We start from the raw sequence: 27,409 nt of genomic DNA on the forward strand, positions 1-27,409 counted from the left end.
CTGCAGTGCTTGTTTGGGACCCAGTCTGCCATTGTGCCTGTCAGAACTTGCCATAATTTAAATGTTTAAGGCGGGTGATTAACCTGTTTAGCAGACTGTCTTACTGCCCAAGAACTTTTTGTTTTTACCTTTTTATTGACTCTTTGTGAATTTCACACTGTGCACCTCAGTCCTGCTTGTCTCCCCATCCCTTCATATCAGCCCTCTGCCCTTGCAAGTCCCACAAAAGAAAACAAAAAGAAAACCAAGCAAACAAGCAAAAACCTAGTCATGGAAGCTGCAGTGTGTCAGTGTGCCCCACTACATATCCTTTTGTCCACACATCTTTACTTGCAAATGTTCATTGCAATGAGTCATTGGTGTGGTTTGAGGCCTCGGGCTTCTGCTGCACTGGATCCTCACCAGGACTCCTTAGTTATCCTATTGTTGCCCTGGGTCATGGAGATACTGCAGGTTTTCTTGTTCTTTTTCTAGATTTGGTTTTTATTTTTTCAAGACAGGGTTTCTCTATGTACCCTTGGCTGTCCTTGAACTTAACTCTGTAGACAAGACTGGTCTTGAACTCACAGCGATCTGTGTGCCTCGCCGTTCCAGTGCTAAGATTAAAGGCATGTCACTAGGGACTAATGAGAAATACATAAAATATGGTATATCATCCTAAATTTAAATATTTTAGAAAGCAGAAGTAAGTTATACCACTATTATTATGAATATTCATAGTAATGCAGACCATGCTACTTATGATATATTTCTATTTTTGCAAAATGTCCTAAAGCATAATTGGAACATAATTGTTCAAGTGAGTCATGAATCAAAGCTGTTACTGGCTTGCTGCAGAACCCAAGTGTCTACCATATTCAGCTCCATTTTGTGTAACACATAGTGTATAAAACCTTTTGTATAAAAGTAAAAACTTCTGCTGTAAGGGTATTCGCTGGTTAATGTTTGCAGCCACTTCTTCACCTATCTGAATCATCCTGATTTTATTCCGGCAAACTAAAGACCCATCGGATCTGATGAAATGTCTTTGTATCCCTTTAGCTTAATTGATGGTATTTTGGGCTTGGTTTATAGTGCATGTTTTCACCTGCCTTGTGAGTAAGCTGTGACTGTTTGCCTCTGTGCTGGCTTCCTATGAACCAATGGCTGCCTTTTTAATCTTTCATAAGGAGAGGTGTTTGTTGAAGTTGTTGATTATCTGTTCGCAGTTTTTTAGATGAGACTTACAAATGAACCAGTGATCCCAGGTTTAAACAGAATCCTGCAGACACCTGTGCTGATTTAAGGCTCTAGACTCAACATTACCAGGTTTGAGTGTTCATTTTACTATGTTTGATCTGCAAACAGGAAATTAATATCAGTCTGCAAGAATTGTTGATGGAAAAAAAAAGAATTGTTGATGAAGATTAGCATATAGACTTTGTTAAAACATTAATTTTGGTGTCTAATGTGCAGAAGAGTCTCAACCCAATGCACTAACCTTGAGCTCCTTCAGGGCTTGTCTTTTGGTCTTTATGTCTTAGGCACTGAACCTAACATATGGGAAAGACTCAGTAGATGCTGTCTTGATTGAATTGACTGGTTTACCCTATTTTATCTTCTGTTACAGCCCACTGTTTGTAACATGGAAGATTGGTCGAGACAAAAGACTGCGTGGATGCATAGGTACCTTTTCTGCCATGAATTTGCATTCAGGACTCAGGGAGTACACACTTACCAGGTGAAGACCCATTTCTGTTTCATGTACTTCTACTTACAAAAAACTCTTCCGCTACTTGAAAGTGATACTTTGACTCCTTTTCATTTGTTAAATGGTTGACATTACTCTCTCATTTCTTGTTAGCTTTTTTCTTTTTGGTGTCCAGGTACCTTCTCTTATAAAGTATTATTGCTATGTATCATTCTATAAAATGCTATGGTGACATTTATCTTGCCACTGATTTTTAAAGTGACTTTTTTTTTCTTCCATTGGGCAGCTTATTATGTATAACTTGAAAATGAGTGACTAAATGTCCATGAGTTACCAAAAGTCTGATTTCTACCTTAACAGCCTCGATTTGATCACCTTTAAGACCTTTTAAAAATAGTTGTTGGTTTTTTCTCCTTCATTTTATACATTTTGCCCAACTTTTATGTGCTTTAAAACTTGAAAAGAAGTCCTAGGAAGAAAGTGCTGTCACAGCCTGGCAGCATACCCATTCTCATTCCCATTTTGCCCTCAACTGTAGCTTGCTTAAGTGCTTTCCTCTAACACAATGTGAAAGTCACAAGTGCCTCCTTACACTTCGTAAGGCTCAGCCTTCAACTTCTCCACTAACAGAAAGCTATCTACCATGCCATCTGATTTTGATAAATACAACTTGTAGCAAGTTATGTTCCACAATTATTTCAGAGAAGAAGAAAATGTCTTAAATAATGACCTATTACTAAAGGCATTTCCTGGTTTTGTTCATGTTTTAGCGTGGCTACGGACACATAGTTGTAATCCATACAGTATTGGTATAATAAGAGATTGGTCTTTGCTAACTATTGTTACTTGGGGCAAGTTGCATGACTTCCATAGGTAAAGTGATAGTTCTAATATTTTCTTCTATATACTCAATATCAGTGTTAGGAGGATGTTAGGAGAATGAAATAATTAATCAATTACTACTTTGCTACAGGATTGGTGTGTCAATCTATCTTACTGTAGAGTTGTGTAAATCCAGACTTATAACACCAATATTTAAAAAGCTGTACCTTTAATGTTGTCATGTTCTAAATCTAGAAAACTCTATAAAGCAGCATTTTAGACTCCAGTTTATCTGACTGCAGACCCTTTTGTCCCTCTAGTCTGGTGTCTTGTGTCACGAGGATTCCAAGGAATATAACTTTGTAAACTCAAGCCTGTTAAGAACTTTTACAAGTGTAAAACTTTATGTTTACGTATACACTATTTCTAGTGTAGAGTTTCTTGGTGCTTTCAAGTGAAATTGTGGGAAACATTCCATTATGAAGTATTCCATACTTTATAAATCTTTGGTAGCAGTGGTAACTGGTAACAACTTGCTTTTGTTTAGAGAAATTCTTTTGCCTAGGAAGTGAGAATATCCAACTTTTTTTTTGAGCTTGTGTTTTTTTTCCTGAGAATAATGTGAACTGAGTAAATTTTTCACACAATTGAAAATTGCCTGTATTTGTGTACTTTTAACTCTGATTGCATTGTGGTCTGTGCCTGGGAACTTCCTGGTTACTTTTCAACCCTTTCCTTGTATTTCTATACAGCTTCCTTAAATTGTATATAGTACATTCAAAGGAATGCATATATATATATATATATATACATATATATATATATATACACACATACATATACACATACACATATTTTGTGTTTTATGTGCTCACATATATGCATCCTGTTTGCCTCTCAGGTTTGTGTCAATAAAATTTACATATAAATCTTGATATTTAGAAGAGATAAACAAAAGAAATCTTAAAAATTTAATTAGTATTTTAATTCATTTTGGAATCATAAGCTGTATAGAGTCATTCTTATTAGAAGTTTTAATGTAATAATGCTTTTCAGTCCCAAAAATGTGCTTATGTTCCTCTACCTGTGTGTTTCTATGTGTGTTTCTATGTGTCTTGAGAAATGTATTTTGAATTAAGAGTTTTTAAAGACAAGTAATTTTGGATTAGTTACAATTATTATTTGACAGCCTCATAAAATGCATTCTTCTTATCCTTATCCCACCTTCTTTTCTCATCACTGTCATGCTCATTGTCCTTAGAAGACCCTTTCTCACAGCCTTGCCTCTGTTTGGTTTATGACAGTGAGTTTAGCATGGGTTGCTTGTATGACTAGAAGGTTGGAAATATGTACTGAAGCTTGGTGGTCTCACCAGTGGGCAAACAAGGGAATACAGTGACTCCCCTTTCCCTAGTATTTATCTTCCAGCAGCAGTAGTTCAGCAGTGAGGTGCTGGGGCCCATGAACCCTTCTCTCCTCCTTGTCTGACTCTGTGTACTTATTTCCTACACGTGATGCTGTTGGGAGGAGCTTTGTGCATTCTTTGTACTAACTTGTAGATATTAGTAACTACGTCTTTACAGTGAGGAAACAGAGACTAAAGAATTTAAGTAATTTACTTAGTCTTGCATCTAGTTAGTAAGTGGTAGGAACTCAAATGCATGTTCAGGCCAGGGACTGCAAGAACATACTTTGCACTGTGACATAAACACAGAATTCTATGTCATGTCTATGTTCTCTTAATGGGAAGTTTGATTAAGTTAGTTAAAATAAGATGTCATAAACAGAAATAAAATTGTTATTCTTATTTTATTTTGTAGCTTCACCATGAAAATAACGAACTCAAAAGATTACTTTAAATTTAACAAGTCAATGATCAGTAATTCTTCAAAAGTTCTAATGAAGAGTTATGATTAAAGTTTACTTGAATTATTGTAATGAAGAAAATGCTTATATCAAAATCCTACTTTCAGATAGGAAACTATAATTTTTCAGATATAATTTTCAGATAGGAAACTATAATTTTTGGTTGTATAGCCTAGACTTCAAGAGGAACTCAGAATTTCTAAACATAGCAAGTTAGTGGTTGTTTTTGAAGTCTAGTCTTCCTATCATAAAGTTTATAACTCACAAATGAACAAACACAGAGAGATGAACTTCGGGGCCTGGCTTTAGCCGGGGAGTAAGGAGAGCAAGAGAAGCAAACAGTTCTCAGTGATGGCGTAATAATAAGGACATCTAGTTATTGGTGGGCTTCATCAGCGATTAGGTAGACATTCCATTTTCCAGAATGCTATTCACACCCATTCTTATTTTGGTAAAATACTAGTAAAATTATGTTTTATCATTTTACAATGTACACTTCTGTGATCTTAACTACATTCATGTTGTTGCATGACCATCCCCACTGCTTTATCTCAAGAACTTTTTAATCCTCCCTGATTGGAACTTTCTACCCTTTAAATGTTCATTCCATTCATTCCTCATAAGCCCTGACAACTACTTTTCTACCTTCTGTCTCTATGAATTGACCCCTCCAGGTCCCCACTTGCTATCACATGGCTGACTTACTTCACTAAGCATAATGTCTTCAAAATTTCTTCATGTGCTAAGATATGCCATTTTCTTTCCCTTTTAAGACTGAATAATAATCTTGTGTCAATTATTTATGATGATTTGTGTATCTATTTGTTCATCTGTGGACCTTTGGTCAGTGTCTACCTTTGGGCTACTGTGAATAATGCTACAATGAAGATGGGTCTCCAAATACCTGAATAGTCTCTCTATAAAATAGTTTTCTCAGATGACAATCATGCAGCTTGTTTATATTATAGTTCATTAATCTTTTAAAATAGTTCTTCAAATTTACCAGGTATTTTTTAAATGAAATATCCACCCTGGTTTAAGTTTTGATTCATAAATGAAGTTTTTAATTGAAATTTTGTCATAGTCAAAGTTTACTTAATTGAAATTTTGACTTATTTTGGATTGAAAGAAGACTTTATAAGTTGCCTGAAGATGTTCTCCCAACCAATTATAAAAATACATAATTAGAAGGTATGAAAACTTTGTGATAATTACAGAATGAAACTCTACAGAAGTGATTGCCCCTCTCTTCAGCTTAAAGACAAAAGCAAGGAAGTTTATAATGAACACGAAGCTGGATGCATAGCTGAGGGTCACAGAGACATACTCAAAACACAGGTTGGCAGTGAAGTACATGGATTACTGTCCTTTTCATTGCCTAGACATTGAAGTAGAAATAGTCTTTTGTCTCATTGAATAAGAAGTTTCTAGTATTTATCATTTGGTTTTACCCATAACTTATAGTATTTATGTGGCTTTATAGCTTTTCTAAGCTGGACAATAGAAAGGCTTATCTTTTTTAGGTCTTTAAAAGCAACTTGTAAGTAGGAGATGAGGATTAAGAGAGGAGTGTAGTCATCGCTGTCAATGAAGGGCTCTTTAAAAGGTCTTAGAAATTGATCTTGAAAGCCCAGCTCTAACTCTCTTTGTGAATTCATGGCAATAACATGTTATTCTAGAATACAGGAGTGACTGATACTTAGTAAAGACAGGGATGTGGCCAGTCACCACACTTACAAAATGATTATCTTTTTTCTCATCTGTTTCTTGTACATAGATGTCTGCTGAGCAGTGGAGTAATTATGTAGGTTACAGCAGGACCTGGAGCTCCAGTCTTCACTATGCTGCCTTTGTTGTGCTCTCCATTCTGAGAAATTTGCAGTGGGGGTTTAGTTCTTTCTAAGAAATGGAGTAACCATATAAAAAGAAGAGATTGTTTTGATTTTGAGTTTTCTTTTATTCGGTGTGCACAAGTGGTGGGTATATGTATGTGTGTATGTGCTGAAATGGAATACCCAGAAAAGCAAGCAAAGGATTGTTTGCACATTACAAATGTTGGCTTGCTGTTAGATTGTTTGAGATACTGAAAATTACAAACAAGCTTTGCTTTTTTTTTTTTCTTTGAAAGGGCTTATTCAGATTGAGTATGTCTGGGTGACTACTTACATTGTAAACTGATTTTTTGTGTGTGTTTGATAACATCATCTTTCATTTTTGGTAGAGTGGTATGAGTTTACAACCATTGTATACAGCATAATTATGTTTTCCCACTCAGAACAGGCTATTCTGTGCTAATTCTTGTGATTGATTATTTTAGTACTACACATGGCTCATTGTGAATAATTAAATTAAACTAGTTCTTCCCTTTTTGTGTAATATTGGTTCTTACATTAGCATCTGCCAGATTGATTGTTCTTATGAAAACTCACTGAGTCACTTCTGACTGTACATTATTGTCATGGCAGCTTATTCTGAGATGCTAAGGACAGACTGTTTTTGGTAAGCATCTATGGCAAGTGTATGCTTTGGGGGAAATAGATTTATCAAAAAATATAATGCAAAACTAATAACTTAAGTCTATGCTTTACTGTTTGAAAAGGGGGGAATGGCCGATTTCTAAAATGTATACCTACTGTGGTTATTTCAATTCAATTACCAAGTGAAAACTTACTAGATTTTGTAAACTATTTAACTTAAGATACATTTTGGAACCTAGATTGTCATACGTTTTATTCAATATTACCCTTATGTAAGCATGATGAAGATACTTATCTGTAGAAATCTGGGATCTTCGTTTTAGCTGCTGGGTTAATGCATTCTTTTCATTATCCCAAGATTGTGCTAATGTGCAGAGATGTGGCCAAAAAAATTGGCCAGCTGAATGTAGAAAGAGAAGCGAAAGAGCGTGGACCATTCCCAGTATGGCTAATGGGTCCCGAATCATGGAGAATTGTCTGAACCCATCTTGCACCTCTTGCCATAGAAATTAAATGCACTGAGTGTATCAGATTCTAATTTCCTATCCCATCTTTCAGATCTCCAGTCTGTACTTGGAATTCCCCTGCTGCTTTGATTAAGTGCCACAGGCACAATGCCTTGGGGCAGAAAAGCAGAAAGAGCCATCTGCAAAAAGCTGTGAGAGAAGCTGCAAATGGAGTGTCTTCAGTGTCAGGCCTCCTGATTCTTGAGTTTGACAGGCAGAGAGTAAACCACAAAAACCTGACTGCATTCTTACATACATTTATGACCTTAACCTCCTTGCTCCCATGATGTTGCTATTCCACCTTTCTAATTGTGGACACTTTTACCACATTTTGAGAATGGGGGTGGTGGGGGTGGGGGTGGTAGGGCTAGTGATCTGAATAGTTTAAAATAATGAATGTTGAGGTTTGGGTGTGGCAATTTCATATTAAATTTTTAGCTATGGTATTTTTGAGCATAAGAAAATGCTTTTGAAAAGATTTCCTTAAAAGGCAAAAAGAAAGCCTTTCTCTGTGATCTGTGCCCTGCTCTTAGACATGTGTATATTCAAAGTAGCAGTCACTAGAAGAAAATTATTTGTTTTTATTACTGATAACCATTTGTTGTCCTTCTAAGGCCAAACACTGTGTTACCCTTTAATGTTGCACCAAGAATATATTTTTCTTAGAAACAACTTCCAGATGTTTTTACATAATTTTTTCGCTTTTTAAACAAATCACAAATATTGACTATAAAATGAGGTTTGAAAGGACTACATTGTTTGAACTGCTGCTAGTTAACAAAATTAATTATATACACACATATATCATATGTGGAAAGAGATTATGTAGCATGTTTTTCAGTATATTTAAATTTTTTAAGATGAAGAATGTAAAAATGCAGCCTAATAATTGGTGCCATGATCAGAAAATATTTGTATTACTTTTTAAGATTTTTAAATTTTATTTTATGTGAGTATTTTGTGTGCATATATCAATATGCGCTGTGTGTGTTCCTGGTGCCGCATTGGATCTTCTGGAATTTGAGTTACAGTCAGTTGTATGGGGATTCTGGGAGCTGAACCAGGTGTGTTGCAAGAGCAGCAAGTACTCTTAACCACTAAGCCAGCTCTCCAGACTTATGGTTTTATTGATTTTATAACCTTACTTTAGCTCACAAAATTAATCGGTATATGCATATTTAAACTGCAGGGACATCATTTAAATGAGATTAGCATATTGGCGTCCCCATTTCCTCCCAACCCCCTTTTAACATTTTCACATTGAAATACGAACTTGGTGTCCTACCTTATGGTAAAAGGGAAAATAAGAAAAAGCCATATAGAAAATTCTAGGAAGCTTTAATTACAGGGATTGCTGAGAGCGCAACTTCCTCTTGTTATACCCAGCTACCCTAGGCCTGCTTTATATGTTCTACAAAGTCAGTTTGAAAGGTTCCAACTGTGGCCACTTCATTGGCAGTGGCAGGCAAGAGAATTTCTTTTTGTTTGTTTTTCAGGTTGCTTTTAACCTAAGTCATTCTAGTAAGAATTTGTTGCTTCCTAAATAGGGGGAGTTGCTAGCTAGATATCTAGCACTATTCTAAGGTTTTGAAATAGGGATCAAGGTCGTATATGAAAAGTAGTGAATTCTTCACTGATGGTTAGTCTTATACTACTAAAAGGGTCATTGCTTTAAGCCCCAATTTAAACTATTTGCTTTGTTGTGTTCCACATCCTGTACCCCAGGCTCCAGTTGATTGACATAGAGAAACTCAGGCAGAGTATATGCATGATCAATTATGAAACTCAAACATGGTATCAGTATCAGGCAGGTTACATTAAGACTTCTAACAGTGAGCTGTCATAAGAAGAGTTAATAATTGCTTTGACTCTAAGAAAAAGTGAAGATATTAAAAACTGCTGATTTATTTTCAAAAGCTCTCTTAAGAGAGCCAATATGGCTTTGGGGGAAAGGTTTTTAGCTCTTTGGAATGGAAGGAAAACTGAGAACATAGGTTGGCCTTCAACAAGCCTGAAAGTACTATGGAAAAAAGAAAATCTGGACTCAAAACATCCTGGAGAACTCGTTTATTACTTCCTCTTTCCTGCATTTCCACCTCTAACGCAGGACTAGAAATAGGGAGAGTCATTGCAGATAATACTAGATTTAAGCTGCTGCTACTGTTAAATATTTCAGTGGGAAAGGCTGACTAGATTAAATTTAACAGTGTGAGAAATCCATCAGGTACAATTGCTTCTCATTCAAAACTACATCTTAAAAGGCTACATTTTAAAGTACTCATCTGTTGTGGGTGGAGATGTTCCCATGCCTCAGGTAGCAGCTCACTAAAGTGAGTATCTGTGGTCTCAAACTGTGTGCCCTCCTGTGCAATTGCCTCTTCCACTCCATAGATTTTATTATCGCTTAGAGCAGCACACTTACCCCATTAGCCCATGTGGCCACAGACACTCATTGGCACAGCTGAACTCTACCTACCCACCCCCTTCCTTTGCCTAGAGTAAAAGCCAGCATCATTACAAAATCTCCATTTTACTCGGAATAAAATTATTACAAGGCTCTGCTTACTTCCACTTTCTTTCTAATCTTCTGCTTCGGTCTCCATGTTCCTCAGCCACAGCCTGGCTAGCTGCTTTGTTTTCCTTTGAACATGTTGAGCAAGGTTCCTCCTCAGGGCTTTTGTGCATGCCATCTTCTCAACCTGGACTAATCTTCATCCAGAAACCTATACACTTGGCTCATTTCTTCCCTTTATGTCTCAGTACAAATGCCTTTGAATATTATGTCTGTCTTTTTGATAACAACAACATTTGCCTCTTAATTTACCTTGCATCTTTTTGATACTTAGTTTTTAAGAATAGAGGCTCTGTTGAGACTGTTTCAAGAGCCCAAGCCTTAGAGCCAGCAGTGGCCACCTTCCTGTGCCAGTTACCTCAGCCCTTTGTGAAATCAGAGAAGCTAAAGAATTTCTATGCACTTTGGTGTCTTTGGTTGTAAGAGAGATGATACCAATGTGATATGTTTCTTGTGAAAGCTAAGAGGCATATTTATGTAAAATATCAGCACATTCTGGTTATGTCATATTTCTGCTTTTGAAGTTAAGTAGTAAACATAGTAAACAAGTAAACTTTAAATATGCTTGTAGGAATTTGAATTTTCCTTTATCTCTTGCACATGTCAATTAACAGGCGTTCTTATAGTATGAAAAGACACAACCCATCGTTAAAAATAAATCAGTGACAATGTGCTCTGTCACCACACACACACACACAGTGTGACCCTTGAACAAAGTGCCACTAGTCGATATTGTCTGTTGATTGTACACTACCAAGTAAGTATGGTAAGTAAGTACCCAGTTCATCTCTTCAGTTTAAGCCGTAATGCCACTCCTTTATTCAAGGCTCTGATTTTGACTCACAGGGTACACATGATTCCCATCCAAACCATTTCAGACCAGGCTCCAGTGTTGTTTTAACAAAATTCATATCATTGCTTAAATGAGCTACTCTTTTCTGTTTGCACAGAGGGAGGCCCATCCTCCTAAGCCGCTTCCCCTACCAAGCCCCAACCTCACAATCCAACATGTGTGCTTAGGTACCATTTTCTGTGTATATTCTTTCATGCCTTTCTGGCTTTGAACATGTTTTTCCTCTGCCAGCTTTGCCTCACCCCATTTCCACCCAGTCAACTCCTACTCATTATTCAAGACTCAGCTTGCTTGTTACTTCCTCTATGAAATTTCTTTGACACTCCCCAGCAAAGCTGGTTAGTCTTTTGTGTTCCCACAGCACTTCGTTCAGGCCTCTGTTGTAAATATTTAACCCACTGGATTATCATTATTGACTTTATATGTTTGTCTCTCCAGTATGAAATTGCCCTTACTGTTAGTTTACCAAGCCACGTCAAAGCAAATAAACACAAGCCAGTCTCATTGCTTGGTAGCAGCTTTACTTGATCCTGATAGCCATGTCTACATTCTTCCTTTCCATTTGCCTCTGTTGGCTTTTGTGACCTTTCATTGATGCAATGTATTTGAGCTTATAAGAGAGGCTGAAGCTGATTGATAGTGATGAGTTACTTTAAGGCCAGTTGCAGTTTTATTGAATTGTAGGACAGAACTGGGTACAGAACACTTTACAGAGCAGATTCACACAAGATTAATCCCTTGTTTAAATAGTCATAAGAGATTGATGAAGCTCCACGTGAACTGATGCTTGCTGTAGAGCTGGAAGAGACCCTTAGAAGTCTTCTAGGCAACCTGCCTTTAAATCTTCCAGGAAATGAGCTTCTGTCTCAGTTAGTTCCATTGACCTGGAATGCACTACCAGCTAAGGAGACCCTTTCATTTTCAGATACCTCTAACCTCAGTACCTTGACCCCAGTTACTCTTTTACTAGGCGCCAGTGAGTTTGAATGCCTGAAGCCACAGACTGCCTGTATTTAGCACATTATTCTTCATGAAAGCCACATTAACCAGCAGTGGTGAAAAATTACTCTCTGAGTAATTCTTTGTCTTCAGATGTTTAAGTGGTAAGATGCAGAGTTGTACAGTTGACTTCCATCCACCCAGCCATAAGATTTTTAACTGACTCTTATTTTTGAAAGCTTTGAAGCTACTGCCATCACTGTCTATGTTAAACTGTGGCCCTGGGGGCCATAGAATCGAGAGATTTCAAGCTAGAACTAGAATTAGATCTTTCAGTTGTCTCAATACTTTATGACATAGAATTGGAGCTAGAGTTAGAACATAGACACTGTCTTGGGCTATCACTCAATTTATGTGATAGAAGGTATACAAGTATGCAGATTTCTATATTTTTGTTTTATATTAATATATACATCATTTTAATGAATCCTACAATAAAAGAATCATTTTATAATGTAAAGACTAACTTTTAAACTATATGCCTGACATCATATTTTTATATTAATTCCATCAAATATAGAATACTATTAGAGCTTTTCAATCTAAAGAAGAAGACTGGGCCAGGAGGATGGTTCAGTGAGTAAAAGCATTTGCTTCCAAGCCAGGTGACCTGGATTTGATTCCTGGGACCCAATTGGTATAAGAAGAGAACTGACTGCCACAAATTATCCTCTGACCTCTACACCCATGTATATTCACACACTCAATAAATGTGATAGTCATTTAAACCTGTAGTAGTAGTGGAAGCTGTTTTAAGATTGTGAAGGAAAACCTTTAGTCTATTGTGTTAGGTCTCTCTCTCTCTCTCTCTCTCTCTCTCTCTCTCTCTCTCTCTCTCTCTCTCTCTCTTTTTTTTTTTATGAAAAATGTCTTCAGTGTGAAAACAAACCTCTACTCGTGACTGAGGAGCTCTTGACAGTTGCTGGCTTCTGGGCGAGGATAGTCAGTGTCTGCTAAGGCTGTTGCTCCTGCTGGGTCAGCTTCACTCTAGCAGGTGGCCCCACACCACACTCACAGATAGATGGGGGTAGGATTGGGAGCATGGCTAAGATCAGTGTTCATTGAAGTTCTTAAATAGTTAAAAATACATAATAAAAGTAACAATGTCTCAAACATAGTAGTAGTTATGTTTTCTGATAATAATTATCATATCAATAATTATAAACTTTATTTTCTGTGTACTGGACCTGTACTGATTGTTTTATATGTTGCCTCATTTAATCTCTTCAGCACCTACATCAAGTTGAAGTCATTTCATTTATTTTCTACTTAGTTAGGGAAATCCAAGGCTTAGGAAAATTCAGTTTTACTGAATGACAATTATAATAGCACCTGGATTTGACTCTGATCCAAACTCTAAAACTTGTATTCCAAAGCACAGTATCACACTTTTCTGCCCTCACGAGCTTTATTCCCTCTTCTTTATAGAGATACTTGCTTCGTTCAATCAGCTAATCTTCTAGTGTTATCTTCAATTGAAAAAAATTTTTTGAGTGAGCATCCTTATCCTTCAGGCATTCAGTTTCTCCACTCTTTGTTTTCCACAACTTCCCAGTACATCAGAGTTTGTTTGTTCCAGGTTCCAGTTCTATTTATCTCCCCCCCCCCCAGTTCTCTTCTCTGTTAAAATCCCAAGGCACTATCTTCCTTAACAATAACTGACTCTCACTGCCTGAGAAGCCAACAACTGTCAGTAGCTCCTCAGTTAGGAGTGGAGGTTTGGTCCCACCATTGAAAAATATTTTTCAAAACAAAAGGAAACCTAATACAATAAACTAAAGGTTTTCTTCACAGCAGTCTTCTTACTCCAGTTCAGCCTTATGTACTCCCATATTCCAACATGAGCTTCTCATTCAGGGGACATAGAGTCTGAAAGCTTTGATTTCCCTTTCTGTGAAATGTGGGTACCCAGCCTCTAATACATTTACATGGAATACTAATTCAATTCTCAGGTTCTAGGAAGGAACAACTGTCTGAAATCTATGACTCTGGGGGCTTGGGTAAAGATTTACCAGAAGGGACAGGAGAATTATCCTGACTCTGCTCATCTCTACCACTGGTCAGATGGAAGGCATCATTTTAGCAGTAAGAAGTTGGTCCACTCCTTAGAATTATATTGAAGTAAGTACCCAGATTTCTAGGTCATTTAGGTCAAGCATTGCTTTCATTTTCTTTTCTTCTTCCTTTTTTTCCTTTGTAATTTAAGACTCTTAAAAGTAGCATAAAAGAAGAAAGTTATATAAGCAGAACATAAATGTACCTATGACTGAATTTTCCTCATAGAAGAAAAACAGATTTTAGAATGGAAATGTGTATGTGTGGTAACAGGCTATGCCTCTTCTACCAGTTTTAGATTTACAAGAATCAGGCTTTTGAAAAAAAAATAAAATCATCCAGAATATGTCATTTTTTTACTGTAGTGGAGATTTGAGGAATAATGGAAAAAAGGAAATACTTTTAAATTTATAGTAATATTTTTATAGATATTATCATTACATTTTTGAGTTAAAGACTAATGAAAACTTTAGAAATATAGGCATTATTGAATGTCTTATGGGTTTTTTTCCCGATCCAAGTAAGAGCTTTCCTTTGTCTGAACCAGATAAAACATCATCAAGAATCCTGGTATCAAGATAGGTATTTTTAAATTTGACAGTGAAAACAACTTTCTATTTTTATTCACATATTGCCTGTTAATTATAATGAAATGAATAGCAGTATTTGGGACATTATCCATGTTACATGTCTCTTAGAATTTCAGAGAATTTTACTAATGTAAGATATTGTCATATCACATATTTAGGGCCTACATATTTGCTCTTAGCAACACTGCAAATTAATGCTGGCATGGATAAGAAACCAGCAAGCGGCTAGAAGTGCTAGCCCAGAAATTGGTAGCATTTTGTTCCTTTAGGATGTCAGTGAGACTAAGCAGTATTCATGTCACTTTTTTATAAAGAGAAATGGAAAACTGAATTTATTTACAATGTTAGCCAGAACCAGAGTGAAAGAAATTCTTAATTTGTCTGTACCTTGCCTGTAGCAAAGTTACAATTTATAGAAAAGATGAAGCAAAAAGCAAGACTTTTCATCTGTGGATATAGTTTTGAGAACAACGTGTAGAACTGAGAGATGAGTCTTTCTCTGTGAGGAAATCCTCCCTCTGGCACCAAGGTTCCCTTGAGTGACCTATACTTATGACCATTATGAAATTTCCTGGAATAGAGATAATCTTTGGACTCTCTTTGCTTTGCTCATTTTTTTAGTGTTGAGGGATTAGGGGTGCTGTAGCATCTACTGCTGGATTACTGTGTAAATACCATTGGTGGCTTCTGAAATATAGAGGTATAAAAGAGCCATGTACCTGCCACCTGAAGGACCCCCCACCCCAGCAGAATCCAAGTAGTAGCCTAGGTTAGAAGGCAGCCAACTAGGTATCAGTGGCAGGCAGTTACATCTAAAACCTTTTTCTCCATTGCCTGCTATCTGGTTACATTAGGAAGGTCTAGCACAAGTGATTCACGTTTCTGTGGTCAGCTTTTGAGATAGGGTCTCACTGTGTAGTGTAGGCGGGTCTCTGATACGTGACCCTTCTGCTTCAACCTCCTGAGTCAAATGCTGGGGTTACAGACAATGCACCAGTACAGTCAGTGCGACTTCATTTTATGTTTTGATAGCTTTCCCTCTTGTCTCTGAGTCATTTTTGTTTTCAGAAGCCATCACTGATTAATCATGCTGTGGCTTGTTCTCAGTTGTCCTTTCTTGCCAGAATGAGATGTGTTCCTGTTATCTGATTGGGAGTCTACTCTTAATTTTAATTTAGTTTTCATGTAGGCCCTATCCTACCTAGCATTTCAGGGTATTTTGCTAGAAGATGTATTTCTCAATAGGCAGTAAAAGTATCTTTAAGTTACTAGAAGGATGAGTGTCTGAATGAAGATCAGACTTCTTATTGGGCTTTTCTGTAGGAGCAATTCCTAGGAGGCACACCTCAACCATCCCGCCGTCTTCCAGCAACAAATACATACATCTGACCTATATCTACACACAGAGCCTCAAGAAGAGTTAGCTCACCAGAGGAATGTCAATATTAAACATGCTTGCATCTGAACCCTTCAGAAAACTGAACCTGTAGGTTCATTCTATGGATTTTGAGGCCGATGTGGCTGAATGAGAGCAAATGTCAGCATCTGGTGTCAAGGGTCATCAAACCCAGCGTTGCAGGAGTTTTTGTTCAAAGCCGTAGATCAGTGTATGACTGATGAATCCCAGGTCACTCAGTCATGACTAAGAGCAAAGTCTTCAGACGTATGAATTTAGGGTTCCGGTTAAAAAGTCTCCGGAACCTAGGAAGAATCTGGTCCTGTCTGAGTTACAGCACCATCACTGCAGTACTGCCCAGTGAATCTGTTACCTAGTGTATGGATTCAGTAGGAGTCTTAATTCTCTATCCCAGAATACCTTGCTTATTTCATTGTCCACAGCTCCCTACAGCCTCTCGTTGCTGCACTGGAAGTGCTAGCCCAGTGCAGACACATAACCTCCTCCCACCACTGAACTGGTATGTGCTCCAGACCACAACTTAAGTGTCATTTGTAGCCTGAAGTCATACTTGCTAAAGAAGTAGGAGGAAAGGGTGATGGGTCTTGGTACAGTGGTAATTTTGCCAAATAGTTGAGTGTCAGAGTTGGTTTTTGCTATTCTGTTCTAGAGTAAGGCATATGCTATTTTCAGTTCACGATTCCCAGAAAGAAACTTAAACTTTTTCAAAGCACATAAATGGGTACATACTTGTGGCTTTATCCTTTTAAAACTGTAGATTTTCTTTTCTGTTTCCCAAAGGAGTCATTTAGAAATTTCCCCCAAGTTCCCAGAGTTCCTGTTCCTTCCTCTGTGTGCTCACATCACACTGCATATGGCTGTGTGGCAGTGCTTGCTTCTTTTCTTGTACACTTGTGTGCCCTACTTAGGTTGATTATCCCTCCCCAACCTAGTTCAGATATTTCACCTTTGCTTTCCCTTGGTAACTGCTAGAAGTTAGGTATAGACCAAAATAAGAGTTTGAATAAGAGCCAGGTCTCTCGGTATACAGAATATACAGAAGTATCTGTTTATAAGATAATTAAGGTAATTAAAGCACTGGGAACTGTAATCCTATATGTGAGATGCAAGGAAACTTCTGAAAATTGGGTTAAGATAAGTCATAAGAAGATGAATCACTTTGTAATCGTGGACTCTTTTCATTTGTAGCAATTTACTTTGGAATTGAGGACCTGTATTTTTTTGTTTTCTGCTTACAATTTTAAATCACAGACCTTCTACCTCATTGTGTTATAACAGTATCAGTCATCCTTTAATAAAGGATGGGGTACTCAGTTCCTACATTTAGATATTCTAATTGTAGTGATGGAGTTGTGGTAGTCTAAAGATGTGGCAATTAAAATACAAGTGTGGAATTTGTTCCCAAAGTGGGAGTGGGCGACCCTATATACAGTCTAAATATGAAGTGAAGGAGAAAGAGCAGGAGCCGGAAGAAAAGTGGTAAGTACATTATGCGTGTGTGCATGTGTACATTATGGCACAAAGTTATAGCTCACAAACATTTGTAAGACAAGGTACAGTGAAGCCTTTGTAATTGTTTTTGCAGAAAACGTTTTATTCACAGAAGCACTACTACGTGTGTAAATTTGAATCCTCATGAAAGAGAGATGGCCATTTCTGTGAAGTGTTGTTTATAGTTCCTTGTTTTGCAAAGGCTGAGTGGGTAGGCAAGGGTGGCTTCACAGAATGGTCTTTCTCTGGTAGCGGAACAATTTGGAAGCACCAAAGTAATAGGTAAGCAACCGGAGGTCATGGGTTCATATTGTGCCATTTATTAGTAGCTAACTAGTTATGCTTAATTTTACTAATGGATAAAGGCATTTAGGTTCTGTTGGTACAGAAATAAAACTGGAATTCAGTGAATCGACAGAAGCTATTACTTAAGGACTTTTTCCCAAGGAAGAAGAGTTGAGCTAGCAACTTAGTCATTTTCATCATTAAATGTAGCCAGTAAAAAGAAGTGCTTTGGAAATCCAGCCTCTAAGAGCTGCTGTTTACAGTCATTAATTGTGGTACTATCCATTCCCAAAAGGATGTCACCCCTTTCTGAACTTGACTTTCTTCTCCCATTCCCTGTGGAATATCGCACAGTAAATATCTCTGTAAGGAATAAACAGTTTAGAGGTTAAATGGAGGACTCAGTGTAATAAAGCTGACATGCTCTAAGGAAAATGTCCTTTTGATATGCATTTGGTAGGGATGTATTAATTTCAACAAAGCATCTGATACAAAAAGTTGTGAATGTAGGCCATTGAATGTGTGGGTGGGGGTGAGGAGCAGTTCTAGAAAGAGAAGGGATTTACTGTGTTTAACAGTTGCCAACAGTCAGGTACTTGGAAGTTGTGATTTTTGCCAGACTTGGAAATCAAGTTGGATCAGCTCTACTGAGCCCTTTGGTGGGAGAAGATCCAAACCAAGCTACAAGATGAACCAGTGTATGAGTTAGAAATATGCTTAAAACATGTCTCCCCATTAGTTTTCATTAGTGTGCTTACTGTTGCCCTTTCTGTATTCTGGGCTCTTAAAAAAAAGAGCTCTTTGTGACTTATAGGTTGCCAGTGTACAGCTGGATTTACTGTAAAGGTCTTTAGTTTGCAGCGGGGGTCATGTTACTAGAGTGCAGTGTGTTTGCTCTCTTGCTTCGTTCCTTTCTACTTATTTCCTTACTGTGGTCATTCCAACTCAGAATAGTTACCATAGTTCCAAAGCTTGATTGAAAGATTCATTCAGTTTTCTCCAAATATGTAACAATTATAACAACACAGCTGTAGTTAAAGATAGAATTTTTCATAAATCCCCATGGTTTTGCTTCTTAATCACATCAGGCTGGATTAAGGCTTTATTTATTTCAGTACGGTTAGTGAATACTTAATTCTGGGAAAAGTCACAGTACTAAGTACTATACAGCACTATTGATGACCATCAGGCTACATCCACCTTCAAGGCGCTTACAGTTTTGTAAGAAATACTTGTGTGTACACAAAAGATCTATGATTAAGAATGTAAAAAACAGCCAGGTTAGGTGGAGATACAATGTCACCGGAGTGGAAAGAATTAGTTGAGGCTCAATAGATTGGCAGTTTGAAGGAATGGACTTTAAAGCTGAATCTCTATAGACATTTTAAAATTCAATTTCAACATTCAAGGGTGGAGATATGGAAAGGATAGATATGCATTCTCTATCTAAAACACACCTTGCACTAAATTTAAGAAGGTATGTGTTATTTAGAGAAGAAGTGTTAAGTATAGTACAGCTTGGCCTCTAGAGACCAGGTGATACAGTGATAGATTGTAAAGGCATCGAGCTGCCATTGGAAGATGTCAACAGAAGAACAGGATTATCTGGGATGACTCTGGTTACCTACATTTAAGAAGATTTGGAAGGGACAGATATTAGTAACAAAGATGGGCACAGTGACAAGAATCTGCAATACCTTCTAATGACAAAGCAATTTTGAATTTGTCTTAACCTGTCTTTTCCCCCTCAACTTTAAGCATGGATGATTTGTTTTTTATTTGTGTGTACATGTGTGTTCATGCATATGTGCAGGTGCCCATAAGACCAAGCTGTTGGACCCTCTGGAGTTGCCATTATAGACAGTTGTGAGCCTCCTGGTGTCAGTGCTGGGACTGAACTCAAGTCATCTACATGAGTAGAAAGAACTCAAAATTGCTGAGCCATCTCTCTGAGTCCTCAACATTTAATTTTTTTCTGTGTGTGGGATTTATTTTAAAAAATCAAGTATTAGTCTATTAATATCAATTAATTATCCAGTACCAAATGAAAAAATACAACCCTGAAAAATGCATATGAGCATCATTATACAGACTGAACAGGTTGTGTACATGTATTTAGTAATATATACATACATGTTTGTAGCAATAATTAATGAAAGGAGAAGCTGGGAATTTGGAAGAGAGCAAGGAGGAATATATGAGCAGGTTTGGAAAGAAAGGGAAAGGGAAATGATGTATTATAATCTAAAAATGGAATTAGTTTCTCAGTTATAGACAAAATTATTTTTGTAAATGCGGTGGGGCTGATGAGATGGCCCCTTGGGTAAAATCATTTGCCATGCAAACCTGACAAGTCAAGGTTGATGTCCAGAACCAATGTCAAGGTGGAAGGAGAGAAAGGGTTCCACAAAGTTGTTCTCTGACCTCCTCTGTTAGAACATTTGTTAAAATACAGCAGAACCCTGAAAAAAATCATTTCTAACCAAAAATACATCTGTGGATGACAAGTATGCAAGGAAATAAATGTTTGTAAACACTGCATGGTTGTTAGGTAATTTAATATCTGTACTTATTACTTAAGTATGTCTGAGTTTTGAGGCGGTATTAAAATAGATCCTAGGTTTTCTTAAAGGTAAAGAGTACATCCTTTGAGTAGTAACAATGGGAACTAAAGTCTGAGTGTTACAAAAGGCTGTGTCTTCTACTGCACTCATGTAGCAATACTTTTGAGTAATCTGTTCTCTCTTAGGGAGTTTTCTAGATTTTTTTTTTGTAAATATGGTTCCAATTTATAAGATGCAGCTTTAGTTTGTAGCTGAGTGATGCCCTAACTAGGAAACTTTTAGATGGAGTAAAATTCTATCCAAAGACCTGGGCATGCATGGTGGCCTTGACTTTGACTTTCAGATCTTCTTGGGGAGGAAGCTGAGGAGAGTTTCCTGTTCATTGCAGTAATACACGGTAACAAAGAAAACATTTCCAGCAGTTAGCTAGGGTCAATAAGTTTTGAATAATGTTCATATAATACAAATGAATAGCTGGTTCTACAAAAAAATTTTTAGATGGCTCATTGGGTGCAAATATTGACACACATTCTAAAGGGCAATTCCTGAAATAAAGCAAAAAGAGAGGATGGGTGTACTATACACAGTGTTGAAGCAGAAGCATTTCCAGGTAACAGATTGCATTATTTAATGCTGATGTATTGGAGTAGATTAGCACTGAAGAGTAAAACAACTTCAGACAAGTGCCCAAATTATTTTATAGCTATTTTTGTTTTTAATATTTATGTGTAGTCTCTATTTAGTTTTGCTGATTTTGATAGGGCTCCATAGAAAAGCAATCCTCATGTGGAATAACTCAGTAGCTGGTTTCTGCCCCGTGCGTGTTGGCTATCTTAGAGATATTGTCCTGAGAAAATTCTCATTTCTAAGGTCCCAAGCATATGATGTCCTGTGGTAGATGATTTTTGGACAATACAGAGCTGACCTGAACGATTAACTCAAAACATAAGCATTCATCCTTCCATTTAAAACAGAGACTCTTTATGGCTCTCCTTCCCAAAACCATTTTGACGTTTCCCCTGTATAAAATGTACTGGTTAGCATTTCACTTTTGTTGGAACATTGACCTGTGATTATTTTATCCAGTATTCCTATGTAGGCCTTTGAAAGGATACCTATCAATTTTAGTGTCCCAAGTTTTCTTAAGCAAACACATTTGGTGGTTCTGGTGTTTTCAAGGTTTCCATAGAAACAGGACAGCTTGTTGCCTTTTTGTTTTCTTCCTAATCATTGTGGTTTACAATTCTATTTATGAAAAGGAGGCATCTTATCCTGGCCAACCAAAGCAAAACTAGGAGAAAATCCATGGTGTGCTACTTTAACATGTCTTGTGCTTTAGGGAAACCTGTATAAATCCAGGAGTTAGCAATAGAGTTAGAGTGGCCAGATGTAGATTTCTGACAGGATAACAGAGCTTCCTAGGCAGTGAGCCATGCTTGCAGAGGAAATGGTTGTAGGGAGCTGGCAAGACTTGCCTGTGCTCGTGAAGTGAGAGCCAATGTAGATAGATGCACGAGGAGTAAGGACTTCCAGGAATGCTTCCTCGGGACAGTAATGATACTTTGTTGGGTTTTTACCTGTTATTTATTTCACAATGACTAGATGTTTAGTACTTAACATACAGTGGTCCAAAAGATTTTATTAGTTGTTGTAGCTTTATATTTTTGTTGGGTTAGGTGTGTAAATCTCTAACTTCAAGAATATAAGCATTTCTTAACCTCCTTTCTCCCTCTTTTATGGATAGAGCTATCTCACATAGTAAACTTAATTGGGTCAGATGGTGAGCAAGCAATTGAGCTCGGTGCAGATGTTTCCGTTTTATTTTCTGTTTTAGTTATTAGTGGCCATTGTCACAGTAAGCAAGTGGCTAGTAATACCACCATGTGAGTAAAAGCTCCCAAATTCAAAACAGTTGCAGGAAGACCAGAATCAGCAATAAAAATGAATGAAATATTTATTTTAAAATTAATTGTACTTGGTTTAGTGACACAGATGTATCAAAATAGGTTGTGTTATAGTGACAGTTCACTGGAAACCTGCATTTTACCTGACACAGTAGATTTGTAGTTAGGATGTTATACTGCCTGTAGATGAGTAAAGTCAGGAAAATAATTTGTTCTTTTTGAGCAAGCTCTTTATTTCCCTTACAATCTTAATTACAAACTTGATTTGCTTAGCAGATCCTTATTTTCCAGACTCGCTAAAGGAAACCTTCAGCCAAGGTCTGTTGGAATTAGGCCAATTTTTTTTGAAATAGTAGAGTTTAAATTAATGAACCTTTATTCTGTTTGGAGAGTTTGTTTTCCATCATTGATAATTATTTCCAGGAAAGTTAAGTCCACAGAAAATATTCACTCAGTTTCTTTAATGTTGTTTACCAAAGTCTTAAGAAGTAGCTTTTCCTTTCACAGGGCTACAGAGAGGACAAGGCAGTGGCTGAGGAAAATGAGGTGCTGTAACCTGGTCACATCCCCTGGAGCAGGCTCTGAGAAGCCTTCTAAGCTAATATTATTCCATGTAAAAAGCAAAGCAGACCTTGGAATTTGAAAGTCTAATGTGATTGATAGAGTGCATGCTAGTACTTCAACCCCCATGAGCCTCATGAGACTAGGACCTTCCAAGTTGACAGACATTGGACGCCCTGCCCAGTGTGCACTGTTCCCACATGTCTTCCAGAGACGCTACCTTTTCCTATGAGATAAGTAAGCCTCCTGGTTTCCCTTTGTGTCTGTTTGTCTGTCTGTTTGTCTGCTTATTTATTTTAAATTCTTCTCTCATATATTACAGCCCATCCACAGTTTCCCCTCCCTCCCAGGGTCTTTCTCTTTACCTCTCCTTTCCCCCAGATCCACCTCCCCACACACACTCCACCTCGCCTCACAAAAGAGGAGAGCAGAGGATTGATTTTCATCAAGGCCCTTTCTCCCTTTCGACATTGGACACTTACTAACCTAAAATCTAACAGAACAGGAAATGGCCAGAGGGTTTTTTTTTATTCTGTGTGTGTGTGTGTGTGTGTGTGTGTGTGTAAGTGAGAGAGAGAGAGAGAGAGAGAGAGAGAGAGAGAGAGAGAGAGAGAGACTTGGTAGCTGATTCCCCAGGTACATGTTCACTTAAGGAGACTATTATGCTGCCTTTTTCATCTATGCCTACCTTTGATGTCTTGTGATTCATCCAGTTTATAATATGTCTTTTTATAAGATGATGTGAAAGCATAAAATAGGTTAGCAATATGGGCCGCTATATGTTTCATGCTACAACAAAATGGTAATAATAACAGCATAAACATTAAGATGCTGTTAAACTCATCAGGATGTGAGCATTCATGTTTTCCTCAGGGGGAAAAGGCTTGTGAGATCAAAGCTACTCTATGATTCTATCATGGAATATTATTATCTATTTATAGCACTATGTGAGTTTCAGATAAAAATATTGCCAACACTTGCACAGTAATCTAAATAAAAACTAGAAAGACCAGTTACCACTTACTAAATGAATATCATTTAATGGCTATAAAGAAAGGAAGATACATTTTAATGGCATAGTTTTTAAGCTGAGCAATAAAAGATATGCATAAAATATAAGGATAAAAGAATTTAAGGGAGCATTTACCATTTAATAAAGTATATGTAGCAGAATTATTTTAATGCTTATTATATTACCAATAAATGTGTATTAAATGAGACTTTCTATATTTTTTACTTCATTCATTACAGCCCTACTTACCAGCTACTCAGTATTATATAGTAGATGTACAGAACTGTAAAAAAAAATAATAGCCATTCACCTTGGGTGTAATTAAATTATAATATATACATGTATACAGATAGTCAGAATTCCTTTTAAATTTGGGTTCCTATAGAGTTTTGCCTAGCCTAATAGATATCTCCGTAGACAGATTAGTATACATAAAAGTTATGATGTCGTAAGACCTTGAGTTTAAGTATCATTCTGTTTCTTTTTTATTATTTTATTCTCACAGAAGCAACTTAGTTTATAAGATTTGTACTTGGTATTACGTGTTATGGGTAGCACATATGAAGTCTAGTCATGTTACTGAAGTGTAGTAAAACTTCCATGAAGCAAAGTGTTCCACAAAGCAGAGTAGAACATTGAATGGCCTTAGATATGTTCTTGTTCTTTCCCTGTAGCAGGCACTGATAAGTATCTGCTAAAATACATCATGTTCATTGATACTCCCTGATGCCCAGAGTCATTACAGGTGCTACCTTGTCATGGCAAGTTCTGCTCCCATGGGTGATAGTACTACTATCATATGACTATGATTTAACTTGCATGGCTTTTATCTATTGCATTTCCCATCCTCATATGATGCTGTCAGCCCTTTCAGTATCACTTGTGGGTTTTTACTATTGTACATCATAGGCTGGAATTAGCAACTGCTATTTCAGCTGCATATTATGAAGCTTCTCCAGTGTGTTTTATCACCCCATGTTCTTTTCTCATGGAGGCCCCTTTCATTGAGCTATTCCATTTTTGATGGTTAAAAAAATGGAAAACTATACTGGTGAAAATGTTGTTTGACTTTGAAAATTAGGTTTCTTTAAATAAGAAACAAAGTTAAATTATGTCCTTTCCTATTTATCAAGGTCAGTTTAAACATATTGAGGGAAGTAAAGTAAAATCTGGTCTAGTTTAGGAGACTGGGGTGGATTCAAGTTCGAGAGAGCCTTAGTACACCAAGCACCACACATTTCTCCATGTACCAAGTCTGCATGTGGCATTGTGCTATTTACCTGGAAATGAGCACTGAGGTTATCTTGCCCTGACCAGCTTATAGTCTGACATATTTGTACATACACCATCAGAACATACAGTGGCTTTTTACCATGGGGACAAGACTCTCCAGTTGTGAGACTTTAATAAAAGGGAATTAAATGTCTTATTTTTAAAAAATATGTAACTTTTGCTGTTGAATGATCCTTTATGTAACCAAGTAACTACGGAGAAAGGATGCATGTGAATAGATGGAAAGCAGAATAAGGAAAGCAGGAGAGGGAGAGAACCTCACTGTAGAAGACAGTATAAGTACTGTATATGAGCAGGGAAGACTGTGTATGAACTATTTAAGATCAGGAGAGCAAGCAGGAGATGATAAGAACCGCAGGAGGGCTGCTCTCATGCCCTTATCTATTCAGTTTCTTAGTTGCCCTTGGCCTTAATAGGCTGACAATTGCCAGGCACCCAACATTGTTAAATTATGCTGAGCAGTAGCTCACTGTTTCCTCCTCGCTTCTTAAACATCTGCTTTCAAATGTTATTGGATCAGGATGGAGCTGATCAAGTAGTAGGTGGCAGAATGATGGAATGTTCAGTGGAAACAGGAAGAAGTCAGAAGATGTGGTAGCATCTCGGTCCTGCTGCCTGGTAGCTGAGTAACTCTGGCTACATGGAGTCCGCTGTCCTGTGAAGAGTACATGTTCTCTAAGGATTTTCAGCAGTGCCACTTGGTTGAACCCATGACTACAGGGGACTTGCTCTTGGAGGACTTCTATTATAGTTTCTAAGACTAAGAGATTATTTGCTTTGTCTATTTCATGAGGTTGCTTTGAGGTTCAGCTATGATGAAAAGAGGTAAATGTACTTTGGAAACAGTGAAATACCATGGGAAATGGAAATATTCTTCCCAAAGATACCATGTAGCGGTCATCATGAAAATAGTTCAATGTAAATGAATGGATGACAAATTACAATGGTCTTAGGAAGTCACCAGTATATACATACATACACACACACACACACACACACACACACACACACATATATATATATATATATATATATATATATATATATATATATAGAGAGAGAGAGAGAGAGAGTAGAGAAATAGGTATGTAAAAAGTACAGACGAACTGTGTAGTAGACACAACCTAACACTGGATGGTTAAGCAGGGAGGCTGTAGAGATGAGGTATGCTACTTTCTTTCCCAATCCCCTCTCTGTTCATTCCTGGTTTCTCTAAAATCCCTAGGGAGAAGTAGACAGTGGATCACTCACTTTTCTCTGTCACCATCACCTATCTCCAGAAAGAATGAACTGGAACATGGAAACCTGTTCAGCAGGAGAAAGGTCATCTTGACCCAGTGGGAAAATGTAGGACCACAAACCCGCCTCACAGGTGCCTCTTTCACCTGTATTCACTGGCATGTGTAATGTTGTAGGTGGCCACTGTGTACCTTTGTCTGATAGTCACCTCATCTCCCATCGCTAATATTTTCTTTCATATCTTCCCTCTAGCATATTACTGTCCTTTCTTCCTTATCTTACTAAGGTAAACAGCAAGAGAGGAAACCATCTACAAAGGCACAAAGGAAGAGGACTGAAGGGAAACTATGAAGTAGGAAGAGTTCACTTCCTTCTATTGCTTTCTTTCTTAGTTATAGAGAACACAAGCTCACTTTGTATCTGATATTTCTGGTTAGCTTTACTTCTTCCCTTAGTTACCTTTAGCCCCCTGCCAGTGATAAGTAGAAAAATTATCAACAAATCACACAATATTAACCATTATATCATCTGTCACCTGTCCTAGCCTCAAGGACTGATGATAATGTTAGAAAGGACAGTGAATCAGTAGGTAAGACTGGATGGCTCTAACAGGGCACACAAGTTAGAGTAATAACACATGTCTTACAGTTTATGAAATTCAAATTATAGATTTGATTGTCATGGAAAAGGGGGAAGAAAAATAATATGACATTTGTGGTAGACATGACAACTTATTCAGGTCCAAAAAGCAGATAAAAATCAGAAACAGGCCCACCAGTCTAGATGTGTCCAAATCCTAGTACTTTGGTAACTTTATTATGACTCCCAACAGATTAAATTTCAAGCTGTGGAAAGGCTTCAGAATAAGGGAATGCTTAAAATCCCACTAATAAGACTTATTAAGTTTAGACAAAACAGATGTTTTCAATGGCAACAGCTCTGAATCACTAAGATCAAAATGGGAGAGAAGGAGGGAAAGGAGCAAGTGCTTTCACTGCAGCAGTCTGGAGCCTGCTCATCCTTGTATGTCAAGCTTCTAGTTAAACTCCCCCAAAGGAAGCGCCATTAAGAGGGAATTCTTGACACTGACTGAATGTATGTGTAGTTGTGGTTATTGGCTACGTTCTGGGATATGACAAAGGCAATAGACACCAGGTTTTGAAGTGGGCATTGTCAACTTCAAGTTTTCTCACCTATTTTGTGACCACAGACA

At 37.4% G+C, this 27,409-nt stretch overlaps 1 protein-coding gene across 1 annotated transcript in view; it reads left to right on the forward strand.

Moving 5' to 3' along the window:
• Positions 1–27,409, forward strand: part of Ammecr1 (AMMECR nuclear protein 1) — a 107,890-nt gene that overhangs the window by 51,228 nt on the left and 29,253 nt on the right. Inside the window, exon 2 of the mRNA XM_021153402.3 lies at positions 1,610–1,720. Coding sequence (XP_021009061.1) covers positions 1,610–1,720 — 111 coding nt within the window. The remainder of the gene's footprint in view (positions 1–1,609; positions 1,721–27,409) is intronic.

This window comes from Mus caroli, unplaced genomic scaffold (assembly GCF_978045245.1).
Source record: "Mus caroli unplaced genomic scaffold, Mus_caroli_1 scaffold_5, whole genome shotgun sequence".
NCBI classification, from domain to species: Eukaryota; Metazoa; Chordata; class Mammalia; order Rodentia; family Muridae; genus Mus; species Mus caroli.